The 13,422-nt window shown below is 50.0% G+C and overlaps 1 protein-coding gene across 4 annotated transcripts in view; it reads left to right on the plus strand.

The window, feature by feature from the left end:
* Positions 1-13,108, plus strand: part of EDA (ectodysplasin A) — a 354,958-nt gene extending 341,850 nt beyond the window's left edge. The window contains exons 4-8 of one of the 4 annotated variants that reach the window (XM_028167173.2): positions 5,022-5,201; positions 6,661-6,695; positions 7,622-7,673; positions 10,580-10,710; positions 12,495-13,108. In XM_028167173.2, coding sequence (XP_028022974.1) covers positions 5,022-5,201; positions 6,661-6,695; positions 7,622-7,673; positions 10,580-10,710; positions 12,495-12,746 — 650 coding nt within the window. In that variant the 3' untranslated portion in view covers positions 12,747-13,108. The remainder of the gene's footprint in view (positions 1-5,021; positions 5,202-6,660; positions 6,696-7,621; positions 7,674-10,579; positions 10,711-12,494) is intronic. The other 3 variants (XM_028167174.2, XM_057538254.1, XM_057538255.1) reach the window with 3 other exon arrangements.
* The last annotated feature ends 314 nt before the right edge of the window (positions 13,109-13,422 follow it).

The raw sequence follows: 13,422 nt of genomic DNA on the forward strand, positions 1-13,422 counted from the left end.
TTTTAAGTACCTATTTTTTTCTGTGTTCTGACCTGGGAGGAAAATAGAGTGAAATTCATGAGTTTTCATTAAAATGCTCTAAGCGAAATGATTCTGTCTGTTAACATTTCTGGAGCTTTACAGAGTAAATTATCAACCCCAGACTAGGCCCAAAAGACCGGCTTCAGCTGCCTCCTGCCACTTCTCTGAGTACTAGGGTACTCTGGTGGCTTGAGATGCCATGGCCCACATGGGAAATCTGTGTCCCTGTTGTAAAGAAGCTGAAGAATGGCCTGGCCCCTAAGGACCTGAGCTGAGCAAAATTGGGAAATAGCCAGAGAACTGGAGTCAGTGAGGAAACCTTTCTTTGTGGAGCCTGGGCATTCACCAAGCTATTCTGTCTTTTAAGAAAGTAAATGTGACTTTCTTTTTTTTTTATAAATTTATTTATTTATTTTTGGCTGTGTTGGGTCTTTGTTGCTGTGCACGGGCTTTCTCTAGTTGCAGCGAGCGAGGGCTACTCTTCGTTGCAGTGCACGGGTTTCTCATTGCGGTGGCTTCTCTTGTTGCGGAGCATGGGTTCTAGGCACGCGGGCTTCAGTAGTTGTGGCTTGCGGGATCTAGAGTGCAGGCGCAGTAGTTGTGGCACATGGGGCTTAGTTGCTCCGCGGCATGTGGAAACTTCCTGGACCAGGGTTCGAACCCGTGTCCCCTGCATTGGCAGGCGGATTCTTAAACACTGTGCCACAAGGGAAGCCCAAATTTGACTTTCAAGTGTGTAGTTTTCCGTTCTTATCACATCCCTTTAAGACAGAAATTTTAACAAACCTAGAAAGCTCCCCTGGCCTGGACAAGGACACCCTCTGCTCCTAACACAAGCCCAGGGATGACTTCCTTTCTTTCTTTCTTTTTTTTAATAAATTTATTTATTTATTTATTTATTTTTGGCTGCATTGGGTCTTCGTTGCTGCACGCGGGCTTTCTCTAATTGCAGCGAGCGGGGGCTATTCTTCTTTGCAGTGCATGTACCTCTTATTGCTGTGGCTTCTCTTGTTGCAGAGCATGTGGGCTTCAGTAGTTGTAACACACGGGCTTCAGTAGTTGTGGCATGCGGGCTCAGTAGTTGTGGTGCACTGGCTTAGTTGCTCCGTAGCATGTGGGATCTTCCCAGACCAGGGATCGAACCTGTGTCCCTTGCATTGATTCTTAACCACTGCACCACCAGAGAAGTCCCCTTCCTTTCTTTCTTAATAGGTAGACTTGAGAGCACTTTCTAATGACAGCTACTAAGTTTTTCTTCCACTCACTCATTCACTAGACAGTGAATAAGCATCTTGTAATTGTCAGGAAGAGAGATACAGAGATGAAGAAAAATGGTTCCTACCCTCCAAAATCTCCCGGTATAGTTGGAATCACAGAAGCACACACAAATAACTGAAGTACAGTATTTTAAAAAGTGCAATCATAGAAGCATGAGCTTCTCATGCTTGGTCCCACATCTCAGAGAAAACATTATCTAACCTAGACTTTGAAGGATGAGGAAAAAAGAAGGGGAAGAATATCCCAGCAAAGAAAACTACATACTGAAATCTCTCAGAGGCATGAAAGAACATGTCGTGTCTGGGGGAACAGCAAGTAGGCTAGTGATTTACCCAAATATAGGGCATGTGTGTGGTGGGGAGCAACACCCATTTGAAGTGTCATCCAAGGGGTGAGCACCGAGAGAACACACTTGCTGGTGGTAATGGAAGGCAGTTGTCTAGGCGAGAAGCTCTGAAATTACAAACTCAAGAGATCCCAGTGCCTCTGGCAGTGACTCGAATCACTGCCCAGCACTGCTACCTTGTATGTGGGCCACTATTGGGAAGAGAATGCACATAGGCTTTAAACATTTGCCTTGGCTGAAAGTGATTTAGAAGCCATTTAATACTGATTTCCTTGGACACAGTGAATAGACACATGCCTGAAGAGGTAATTGAGTTGTTCATTTAATTTCCATCCTTTAATGGAATTTTCCTCCTCCCATAACTCTCTCTCTCCCCTTCTCTTGCTTTTAGTTCATTCTTTCAACAATTTGAGCTTCACTAAAAGAACGTGTGTATTCTTGCATCTAAGACTACACAGGGTAACTTGATAAGTACAAAAGTCTCTGGGCTTTTGTATCGTGAGGTGCTCTGTTAAAGTAAGGAAATCCAGAGAAGGAAGACAATCCTCTAAAGTCATCTTCTTGGTCCAGGGGCCATTTTGTACATGCTCTTCTGTGGGCCAACCTTCTGTAAGGATGCAAGGATGAGAAGCACAGTTACCTCAACCTGGTTGCAGAGGAGCAAAGAGGACCAGCTGCAGAACTAGATCCCAGCAGGAGCTTGTTCCCAGATGCCTTCTAGCGTTTTCATAAGTGAACATTCTCTGTTTACACTGCAACCATTATTCACTTTCACTGCAGGAGTTTCTGGCTCTAATTCTTCCGAAATTACATTAAGAATCACAGGAGACTCACAGTCTTGACACTAAAGTTCACACTCCCCACAGAAGCCCCTCTAGCTCAAAAATCACTGTTAGGCCTGGACATTCTGGGACAGAGGACAGCCTACTATGCACCATCCCCTGTGTCTGTGCCACTCAGAGAAGAGTGAGAGAGAAGCAGACTTTATAGCCAGGCTAGGGAAGTTTCCTGACTGCCAGGGGTAAGTCAGTCCTCCTTATGGAACCTCAGTCTTGGGAGGAAACTTAGAGAAATCATCGAGGCCAAGCTCCTCGTTTTACTGATGGAGAAACTAAGGCTCAGGGAGAGGAAGGGATTTACCCAAAGTATACGTCCGTGGCAGAGCTGAGGCTTACAGCCTTATCTCCTGACTACAGATTCCCTGTTTTTTCCAGTACACTTGCCGAAATTGAAACTTGGGCGCTGAATAAGCCTGACTTGGAAGCTGCCCAAATCTGAAGGGAGATGGCTTTCCTGTTTGGCATCTTAAAATTAGCTAGATCTCGAAACTGGGCAGATTCAATCTTTTGCTGCTAAGTGCAGGGAAAACGCTAAGACTCCTGTCTCTCCGTGAGAGAGAAGCTCTATGGACCTTCCTTACTTTCCTCCCTGGGGAAGGGGCCCCGCAATGACCCTGTTGTTTCATTGCAAATGCAGATGTGGTTAGACATGGACAAGTGACCTCTTGAGTGGCATTACCATGGGGATTGGGTTTCTTGAGCACACGGCATTCTTCTTAAAAGGGGACCTGATAAATCAGAACAGGATTCTCCTCCCTGAGAGCCCAGGGAGCCAGGAGGCAGAGTCAGGAAGGAGGTATTTAAGTGAGACTTGACAGGGTTATATTTAAAAAGGAAGAACGTATCACAGGTGAAGACACCATGATGGAGTCTGCGGAAAGGCTCCCATTCCTGACACTTCCACAAGATTGTGAAAAAGCGGGGAAAGAGGAAGCAGCCACCCACATGTGACCACCTGCAGTGCTTGAATTGGACTGCACGGAGCAGAGGAGGTTAAACAGGAGGAACTGGAGGTTTTGGTTCAAAACCACAGTTATGACTCTGTTAACATAGCTACATTCTGGCAGGGATGTGGGAAGGACTGGAATATGGAATAAGAAGGCTGAGACTGCTCTGAAAGGATAGCGAGGAGGAAACGGGGAGGGATCTGGTGGCTTGATTAATAATACATTCAAGAATAGGGCCTCTGAGAAAAGACTTTGGGAAGCCAGATTATTTAGCCTATAAAAATAGAGGTTGTGGGCTTCCCTGGTGGTGCAGTGGTTGAGAATCTGCCTGCCAATGCAGGGGACACGGGTTCGAGCCCTGGTCTGGGAAGATCCCACGTGCCGCGGAGCGGCTGGGCCCGTGAGCCACAATTACTGAGCCTGCGCGTCTGGAGCCTGTGCTCCGCAACAAGAGAGGCCGCGACAGTGAGAGGCCCGCGCACCGCGATGAGGAGGGGCCCCCGCTTGCCGCAATTAGAGAAAGCCCTCGCACAGAAACGAAGACTCAACACAGCCATAAATAAATAAAAATAAATAAATAAATAAAATTTAAAAAAAAATAGAGGTTGATAGGTGACTTAATGTCTTTGAGCACTTGAGGGTTATTGTGTGCATGATGGTAGCTATTCTTCTCTATCTATACAAACAATAGAATAAGAGCATAAACTGCCACAGGAGGGATTTCAGTTCACTATACAGAAGAACTTCCTAACAGTGAGGGGGTGATAAACATTGGAACATGTTACCAAGGGAGTGTTCAGAATTTCCTTTCCCAGAGATCTTTAAAAATAGGGTTTAGAGGGGTCAGCTGAGAAAGCAAAAACCTGCCTGCTGCTTCCTCCTCAGCTCAGCTCTCTGTGCTCTCCACTGCCCCTTCTTTCCTTATGTTGCTCAAGCCCTCTCTCTCTCTCTCTCTCTCTCTCTACCTACCTTCCCTCCCTCGCCCTCCTCTCCCCCACCTCTCATCTCCCAGACTCCTTCCAATCCCACATTCCCACCTCCATCCCAAGCCCAAGTCCCTGTACATCCCGACTCCTATAGGAAACCTTCCTGGAGCCGATATTCTTCCTAAGGTCAGGCCTGGACAGTAAACGTGAAAGCCACACTCTTCAACAACAGCCCAGTTCTCAATTCTAAAAAGTGACCCACAGGTCTAGCCACTTGACAATTCTGATCCTTTGGACTTAGCCGAACTGAAACCTCCTTTTTGAAGCCTTCCCTGACCTCTCCAGCATTTTGTCCCTACCACTAATGCAGCACTTCTACTATCGTGTGACTGTGTCTGTTTCCCCACTAGACTAAGCTCCTTGAGGGCCATTATATCTTCAAACCCAACCTGTAAATGATTATTCATGAAACAGGGTAGGGAGTGTGTGTGTGCATGTGTGTGTGTGTGTGTGTGTGTGTGTATCACGTATGATAAAAGTATCACCCTCTTTAAGAGCAGGAACTCCCAGAGGGCCGACTTTGTGTCATTAGAAGGCTGTGGAACTCCTGACAGTACATTCTCAGTCAATAACTACAAATGTAATACCTAATCTTGTCTTTCAGGAAAGAAAGCAGGACCTCCTGGGCCCAATGGCCCCCCAGGACCTCCAGGACCTCCAGGACCCCAAGGACCTCCGGGGATTCCAGGGATTCCTGGAATTCCAGGAACAACTGTTATGGGACCACCTGGCCCTCCAGGTCCTCCTGGTCCTCAAGGACCCCCTGGTCTCCAGGGACCTTCTGGTGAGTTCTTCCGTCTCTCCACCCTCCTAGGCTCCTTAAAAGTACTCTAATAGAGCAAGAGTGGGTGATCCCAAGAGCAGTTTCAAATGGTGGTGTGCAGTAAGAAATGCAGGTCTCCTAGTTCAGTAGAGAGCTGGGAATTGAACAAGCCCTGCTCTAACTTCTTGTTTATACCAGCTTGTCAAGGAAGAGACACCTGTTCTTGACCTGTCTCAGCCCTTCCATCATAAGCCCTCCCTGACTCTAGGCCTCCCTGTAAACTCATGAGCCAGAGACAGAGGCCCTAAGGGTTCACCAGAGTTCCCACAGGGGATGGATTTGGTCTGCTCTGATTCCCAGCATTCAGCTTCACATACTGATGCTTCATTAGAAATAGGCTATGAGGAGGAATGCTGGGGACTGGACAGAATGACAAGCCCTAGAGCAGTCTCATGCCTTGAACTCTGAAATGTCTTTCCCACAGAGGTAGACAAGTAGTCACTGATGGTCAAGGAGCTGGCAACTTATGAATCACTCAGGCTGTGGAAGAAGCAGACACAGGCACCAAGACCAACTTGTTGAGGAACCAAGTGCTTTTTGCACTACATCCTTCCCCCGCCACATTGCCCATTTGAAGAGCATTTAATCTCTTTGCATCTTTCCCTTTGGGCCCAGAAGGGCATCCAAAAGATACAGATCCAGATCCAAACCTGCCTAATTGAAGTTGACAGGAGTCAGACTATCTGGGCTTAGGTCAGTTGTTATTTCCTTCTCCTGTTCCCCTCTTGTATCTTGGGGCTTTACAGAAATGGAGTCTTTACGGCTGATTTCTCTGGGTCTTTACTGCCATAAGACTCAGATTCTTTGACTCATAGTTCAAACAGGGCTAATCAGTGTCACCGTGGCCCCGAGAGATGCAGTTAGGGGGTTTTTTTTCATCCAATCTTCCCACAAATATTAATTGAGCACTTTCTATGTGCAAGAGATATATTGATAAGTGGTCCCTGTTCTCGTGGAATTTATGTCCTACAGGAGGAGAGAGACAATTAAAGAAGCAAGATATTTACAAATGGCAATGCGCTCTATGAAGAAAATTAACAGAAAGGGAGCAAAGTGCTAAAGAAGCAAAGCACCATCGTCTCGGGGTCACGTGGTGGCAGGAAAACACTCTCCTCTGTCCCCTTGGGTGCTCGGTGGCACTTGCCTTAGACGAGCGTTGGTGAGAGGCTGGTTTCCCTGCTGGGTGCTGGGCCCACTGAAGATGCAGGTCGGGAGCAAGTAAGAGAAGGAAGGGGTGTCCTCTCCTACCCCAGTGCCCTGCATCGCACCCTGACTCTCCCTCCATTTCCGAGCCCTGGAAAATAACACTCAGACAGGGCTTCACTACAGGGAGCGAAAGCTCAGTGCCCCTGGCTGCCTAGGTGAGGAGAAAAGGAAGCAGAAAGAGCACTCCCTCTGACTGGCCTGTCCTATTTTGCAGGTGCTGCTGATAAAGCTGGAACTCGAGAAAACCAGGTTGGCTGGGAATTGCTCTCTTGCTGGAGAGGAGGGAAGACCACAGGCTAGAGCCACCCTTGAGTTTGCTCCCTATTAAATTGGCTGAGGCTTTATCTTGTGAGGAGACCCTGGAGCTTCTGAGCTTCTTCATTCACAGCCTCCTCCCATCTCTATGAATAGAAAGCTTTGCCCCAGGGCCTGCCTTTAGCAAGGGAACTGAGTCTCCTCGTGGCCATCTTTCTCCATTCCCCAGGAGACAGAGGGTCACCATAGCCAAACCCAATAATCAGCTGCCAGCCAGGCCTATTCACCTGGGCCTCCGCCTCCCCAGCCACCCCAGACACCTTGTCGGCACTCAGACCACCTGACATCAGCAGCTTAGAAGTTTTAAGAGTATGTCCTTGAAAATCAGCCAACCAGCTCTGGGTCAAGCCCAGCCTAGACTTCTGCCTTCATGGCCTGAAGGGCTCCTCCCTAGTCTCTGAGCTTCCTGATGCGTCTCTACTGGCAGGTTCCGCCGCCTCGCCTTGCCTCATCTCAGCCTCCCTCACTACAGCTGTTTGGTCACGGCTATCAATCTACACAGCTGCACGGTGCTGGAAGGCTTGCAGGGCATTTTATATTCGTCACCTCAGTTGATCTTCAGACATCCCTGTGACAGAGGTCAGACAGAGATTCTCATGATCCCCGTTTCACAGTTAGGGAAATGAGGCTCAGAGGCATTACATTTGGCTGAGGTCACACAGCTATGAAGTGGCAGAGCTACAAAATCATATTACCCTCTAGTAGAAATGTGGCCACTCGCATCCCAAGAAAGGGGAGAGGGATCAGAATTGGGATACAAATGAAGACTAGAAACCAGAGGTGGAATCCTGGCAACTGGTGGCTGAGCAAGCATCCATTTCTCACAGTGACTACTCTCTCTGTCCTTCTCATCCTCCCAGCCAGCCGTGGTGCATCTGCAGGGCCAAGGGTCAGCAATCCAAGTCAAAAATGGTAAGAGTCCAAGTAGGCGCTCTCCCTAAGGAGAGTTTCTCCTCCCCTTACCCCCAGCCTTCAAATAGTCACACAGCCTTGTTCCTCCCAGGCCCCTGAGGTACCCTTGACATTAGGGGCCATTCTCTACTCCATTTTGCCCTCTGCTGGCTGTCCTGAGTAATTGCTTGCCCTAAGGTTACTACAAATTGCATTTAGAATAGCTGATGAGGAAGCTGAAAGGGACTTGAGACATTGTCTAAACCAGGGATTCTTGGGAGGTGGAGGCTGAATCAGAGTCACCCTTGGGGATATGTGTAGTTTTATCACCATTTTCACAATACAAATTAGAGAAAGTAGAACGACATAAAATCGAATCTTCTTGTCTGATGGGTCTACACAGAAAACGGGTGGAGGAGGCATTTCTCTCAGGGAAGTGGGGGGCATGTTAGACTCTCCAGGGAGTATGAGATGCTAGTGTCTATAAAAAAGGGAGATGGATTTCAGGAGGTTAGAAATCCTAATTTAGTGTAATCCCTGCATTTAAAAGGTGGGGAAACAGAGTGCCAGACAAATTGGACAACACCATACAAAATCTACTGCCTTATATCTGTATGGTACTTTAGAGTTTTCAACATACTTTCTTTGTCTTTGATTTGATTTGATCCTCACGACAAAGGTAGGCATTAGCTCCTTTTTACAGAGACAGAAACTGAAGCTCAGAGAGGTTAATTAACTGGCCCAAGATTTCCGTTAAGTGTAGGAGCTGGGATTCAAAACCACATCTGTCTGACTCTCTCCACCGCACTGTGCCACTTCAGAGATGTGTGTGTATACTGCACTGAATGATTAGCTTCATTTTCTTCCTCAACGAGACATGAACGTTCATTAAAGAACAGCGCTTTGAAATAATGTCCAGTCCCCAAGGGTGCACAAAGCCTAAAATGCATGAACCCCCAGGAGCCTCGAGAAGCAGCAAGCCAGCCAAGATGCCAGACGCTTACTGGGAGGGGCTGTGAGTACAGAAACAGTAAATGAAGGTTCAGAAACCTGCTGCGTGGGGACAGCTTCTAAGAGCCCAGTCAGTCCTGAACTGGCTGTGCTCTGCTTCCTTAATGATCGGGCTTGGCTACATCCTGGAGTGCCACCAGGATGCCTGACTCAATCACCTCAGAAATATAAGTAGGAACAGAATGGCACCAAAACCTAAGCAGTCCTGCTGGGACCAAGTACCTTGGGCCCCAGGGCCCTGGGTGGGCCATGATCACCATTTGTCCAGGGAGGGGTGAGACAGGCAGGAAATAGATTTGTTTGGGTGTCTCGATGGGTGGCCTCAGTGTTTATGCCAGAAGCTACTGATTTTGCTCCCACCACATAACAAGACTGGTTCCACCCCCTCTGGACCAATCCCCAGTAGTAGTCTATGCTGATCTTTAGTTCCAACAGAAGCAAGAGTGAGAGCATCAGGGCTTCCCTGGTGGCTCAGTGGTTAAAAATCCACCAGCCAATGCAGGGGACACGGGTTCGAGCCCTGGTCCAGGAAGATCCCACATGCTGTGGAGCAACTAAGCCCGTGCAACACAATTACTGAGCCTGTGCGCCTAGAGCCCATGCTCCGCAACAAGAGAAGCCACCGCAATGAGAAGCCCGCGCACCGCAACACAAGAAAGAGTAGCCCCCACTCACCGCAACTAGAGAAAGCTCGCGCACAGCAACAAAGACCCAACACAGCCAAAAATAAATTAATTAAATAAATTAAAATTTTAAAAGAAGAGTGAGGGCATCAGGGGTAGGAAGATACCATGCAGAGCGGTCCTCCGTGAGGGGCAGAGCCAGGTCATCTCCTCCAAACTCCTATCGCATCTGCTTATCACCTTAAGGGAAGATGGGCACCTTTTCCAGAAGGCCAGTTTCCTCACACCTCAGAAAGGCAGACCTCCTGAGACTAGCCAAGGATGGACTTGCAAAACATATTTTCTTGAATTAAGAATGGATGGTTTTGAGGCGAAAAGGCTCCCTAGGCCTGGACTCCCTCCTCTTGAGGTGGGAAGGAACATCCCCCTTGCTGCAAGATGGAAAGGGAAGCTTTTCCTCCTCCCTCACATGCCAGCCCCCACCGTCCAGCCAAGGTGGAGTGACTGACCCTCCGCCCCATATGGGGTATTACTGAGAGACATGCTTTGCTGGGGTGCCTCAGTGCCCAGACACCATCTGCATCCCTTTGGCTGGTCCTAGTGCTGCGTTGCGGTCTATCCCTCACTCTCATAAGGATCCCTCTCCCCTACAGGGCTTTATTACTGGTGGTCACTTGCTCCGGCTGCCATGAAGTCTGACTCACACCTGATCCCTAAGGTTCTCCGGGTAGACAATTCCTCAGGCTGAGTGGTTTCCTGGAGGCCCAGGGAGGCTTTCCAGAAAGGAGTGGGTGTGGAGGTATTATAAAAAGGAATCTCTTAAGGACAAGGAGAAAACCCATGAACCTATAAGACAGGAGAGGGATTCAGGAGCTATAGCTGGTGAGATGAAATGGAATAATAAGACCTAGCCTGCCCCTCAGTGTCTGGATTTTGCCTGTGCAGGCCCCAGAACAACAAAGAAAATAGGGCAGCATGCCCGCCCTCTTCTTACCTCCCCCCGCCCAGTTCCAGCTAGAAGGTGTTGGTTAAATATCCTTCCAGACAGAGGGGTCAGGAAAGGAGAGAGGAAGAAGGACAGGCAGATCACAGGGGCCTGAGGCAGGCCTAGCTGCCACTTTACAAACAGACCGCTTTCTCTGCTTCCAGATGCTGTTCGTAAAGCTTGGCCTCCTGGGCTATCCAGGTTGTATTGGGATGGGACTGGGGGGTGTGTACGGCTTGATATTTCTTGTGTTTATTGCCCAGATAGTTCTGACATGTACTGAGTGACTGCCCTTCTCTCATACTGAGATCTTTCAGGTGGAGTGCTCAATGATTGGTCTCGCATCACCATGAACCCCAAGGTGTTTAAGCTACACCCCCGCAGTGGGGAGTTGGAGGTACTGGTGGACGGCACCTACTTCATCTATAGTCAGGTAGAAGTGAGTACGGTCTCAGGCCTAACTCTTCTTATATCCAGAATGCAGATCTCGTGCAGGCCACAGAGGGGCACTGTGGAGCCAGCCCAGACCAGCCAATGGCTAAAGTCCTGCTTGGGGGGGGGGGGGGGCAGGGCGCACTGGGAGGGAGTTGAAAAGAGGGAGGAAAGAGAGAGGGGGCTGTCTGGGGTTTTTTCCTAGCCAGATATGATTGAAAAACTGAAAAGAGGCCCTGCCATCTGATTCCCTCCTACAGAGCCCCAGGCCCTAGTTTCCCCACTGAGTTGTTTGGTTCTACTGCCAAACTTGAACTCTGCCTTAGTATATTCTTTGAAAGTCAGTTCCAGGGCTGCTGAGAATCCCTTCGCCCCACACTACTGGCTTTATAATGAAGACTGAGAGTGCGCCTCCGGACCTTCTCTCCACCTCAAAAAGATTTCTGTCTTTCCTCTTCTTTCTCCCATTTGTTTCTCTACCTTTCTGCTTCTCTGTCATTCTTGCCTCCTCCCTGCTGTCATTCTCCCAGCCCTCTTCTCCCTCTGTTTTTGTCCTCATCCTGGCTCGGGGCCCACTCCCCAGGTCGACCAGTGCCCATCCACTTCCACCCCTGTTGTTTGTCTCCAATGGGGTTGGCTCCTCAGAGCTAGAGGTGGACGAGCCTTGAGGCTGGGGCTTCTGAGGGGCGGGCAGCAAGCAGGTGGATGGACAGAAAGACGCTGAAGCCGGCAGAAGGGTCTCCCAGGAGAGTGGCCAGAGAAGGTGGGTTCACGAGCATTTGCTGAGCTTACTGAGCATCTTGGCACAGCTTGGGGTCCTGACCCAAGAAACTGTACGGCACCTGAATACACTGCAGCCTCCTGAACAGCCTGTGGTGGGAGCAGCCTTCCATAAAGTGATCTAGGGCAACAGATGAGTGTCCCACTCCCCAGGGGTATGATCCCAATGTCCTAAGTGCCATTTGGTGGGGGTGGGGATCAAAGCTTGGGGTGCGGTGTGAAGGATAAGGGTAGTGAAGAAGAGAAAAATTAATCTTCTGGGCCTGGGATAGAACTGGGAGTGGCCTCAGGCCTTGTAGCCCACGCAAACTGGGAAAATGCCCTGGACTTCATGCCACTGAACACAGCTTAGCACTTCCTTCTGGCCGCGAAGTTAGTTTCGCCCTTCCACATTCTTTATCTCATTTGTGACAGATAGCTCTCCGTCCCTCTGCATCTGTTTCCTCAGTCATCAGACGAGAGCGCCAAGGGGCACTGGGAGAATCAGTGAGAGAAATTCAGCTGCAGGGGAGCGGGGTGCAAGCAGAGAGAACTGAAGAACTAGCACATTGTTCCTGTGCCCTCTCTGGGGAATCAGTAACTGCTAAGTTTATCTACAAATGGTGCCTGGGGCTGGACACTGGAAATTGATTCGCCTTCGTCTGTGTCTGTAGCACTGATCCAGCACCTAATGTGTGCCGAGAACTGTGCTTCACGCCAGGGCCAAGGAGGGCAGGGGGTGGGGAGGGGGCGCTGGGGGAGGTAAAGGGGTGAATGAGGCGTGGTTCTGGCTCTCGCAGAGTCTCCAACCCGTGTGCTGTTGAAAGAGGTTTGCTTAACCCCCTGAGCCCAATGGAGGGGAGGCAGGACAGCGAATAAGCCTGTCGCCCCACCCATCCTGTTGGCCGACTAGTGTGCCTTCAAGGGGTGCAGTGGCAGCTCGCGTGAGCAGGTCGCATCTGCTGGTCACCGAGGAGGGCCCACCCTCTCCTTCCACTCGCCCCCAATCCCTTCTCGTTGCCTCGCCCCCAGGTATACTACATCAACTTCACTGACTTTGCCAGCTATGAGGTGGTGGTGGATGAGAAGCCCTTCCTGCAGTGCACCCGCAGCATCGAGACAGGCAAAACCAACTACAACACTTGTTACACGGCGGGCGTCTGCCTTCTCAAAGCGCGGCAGAAGATCGCCGTGAAGATGGTGCACGCCGACATCTCCATCAACATGAGCAAGCACACCACCTTCTTCGGGGCCATCAGGCTGGGCGAGGCCCCTGCATCCTAGATTCCGCCCCCTCCCCAATCCCGTTTTGCCCCTGCCCGTGCTCCTACCCCAGGGTAGGGAGCCGGGACTTCCAGAACCTCTAAGTGCTGCTGTGGAGTGAGGTGTGTGGGTGTCACAGCCACAGAGAAAAATGCCCCAGTGCTATTTATTCCCCGGTGACTCCAGGATGACAAGGCCTGCTTGACTTTCCAGAATGACCTTGAGTGAACAGGACATGAAGCAGAACCTTCCTCCTTGGCTCCGTGTTGACTGCTTCTGGCATGACTCTTCAACCTCGAGGTCCCGGGTGTCATTTTGTTGCACTAAAGTGAGGGGCTCAGGCAGCAGGCGAGAATTAGCAAAGGTGCAGCCCAGACTGTGGGGCGAGCCTCTGACCTTGAAGGGCGGGGGTGGGGCGGGAGGGGAGCATTGCAACCTAAGGAGAGGGGCAGGGAGGGAAAGGCAGGTGCTTGTGGCAGAGACCAGGGGAGAAACCTGCCAGATGGTCTTCCCACTCTCGCTGAGCCGCGTGCCAGCAGCTGGCAGGGCTTTGAGGACAGGAGGTTTGCTTTTCCCTGGAGCAATTGCAGGGCATGGCCAGAAACCTGCCTGCATAAGAACCAGAGGCCGTGCTTGGGGCCACATGTCTTTCACTTTGTTTACAGCTGCGCTCCAAGCTCAGAAGACTCCTTGGGTC

Source organism: Balaenoptera acutorostrata, chromosome X (genome assembly GCF_949987535.1).
Source record: "Balaenoptera acutorostrata chromosome X, mBalAcu1.1, whole genome shotgun sequence".
Taxonomy (NCBI): domain Eukaryota; kingdom Metazoa; phylum Chordata; class Mammalia; order Artiodactyla; family Balaenopteridae; genus Balaenoptera; species Balaenoptera acutorostrata.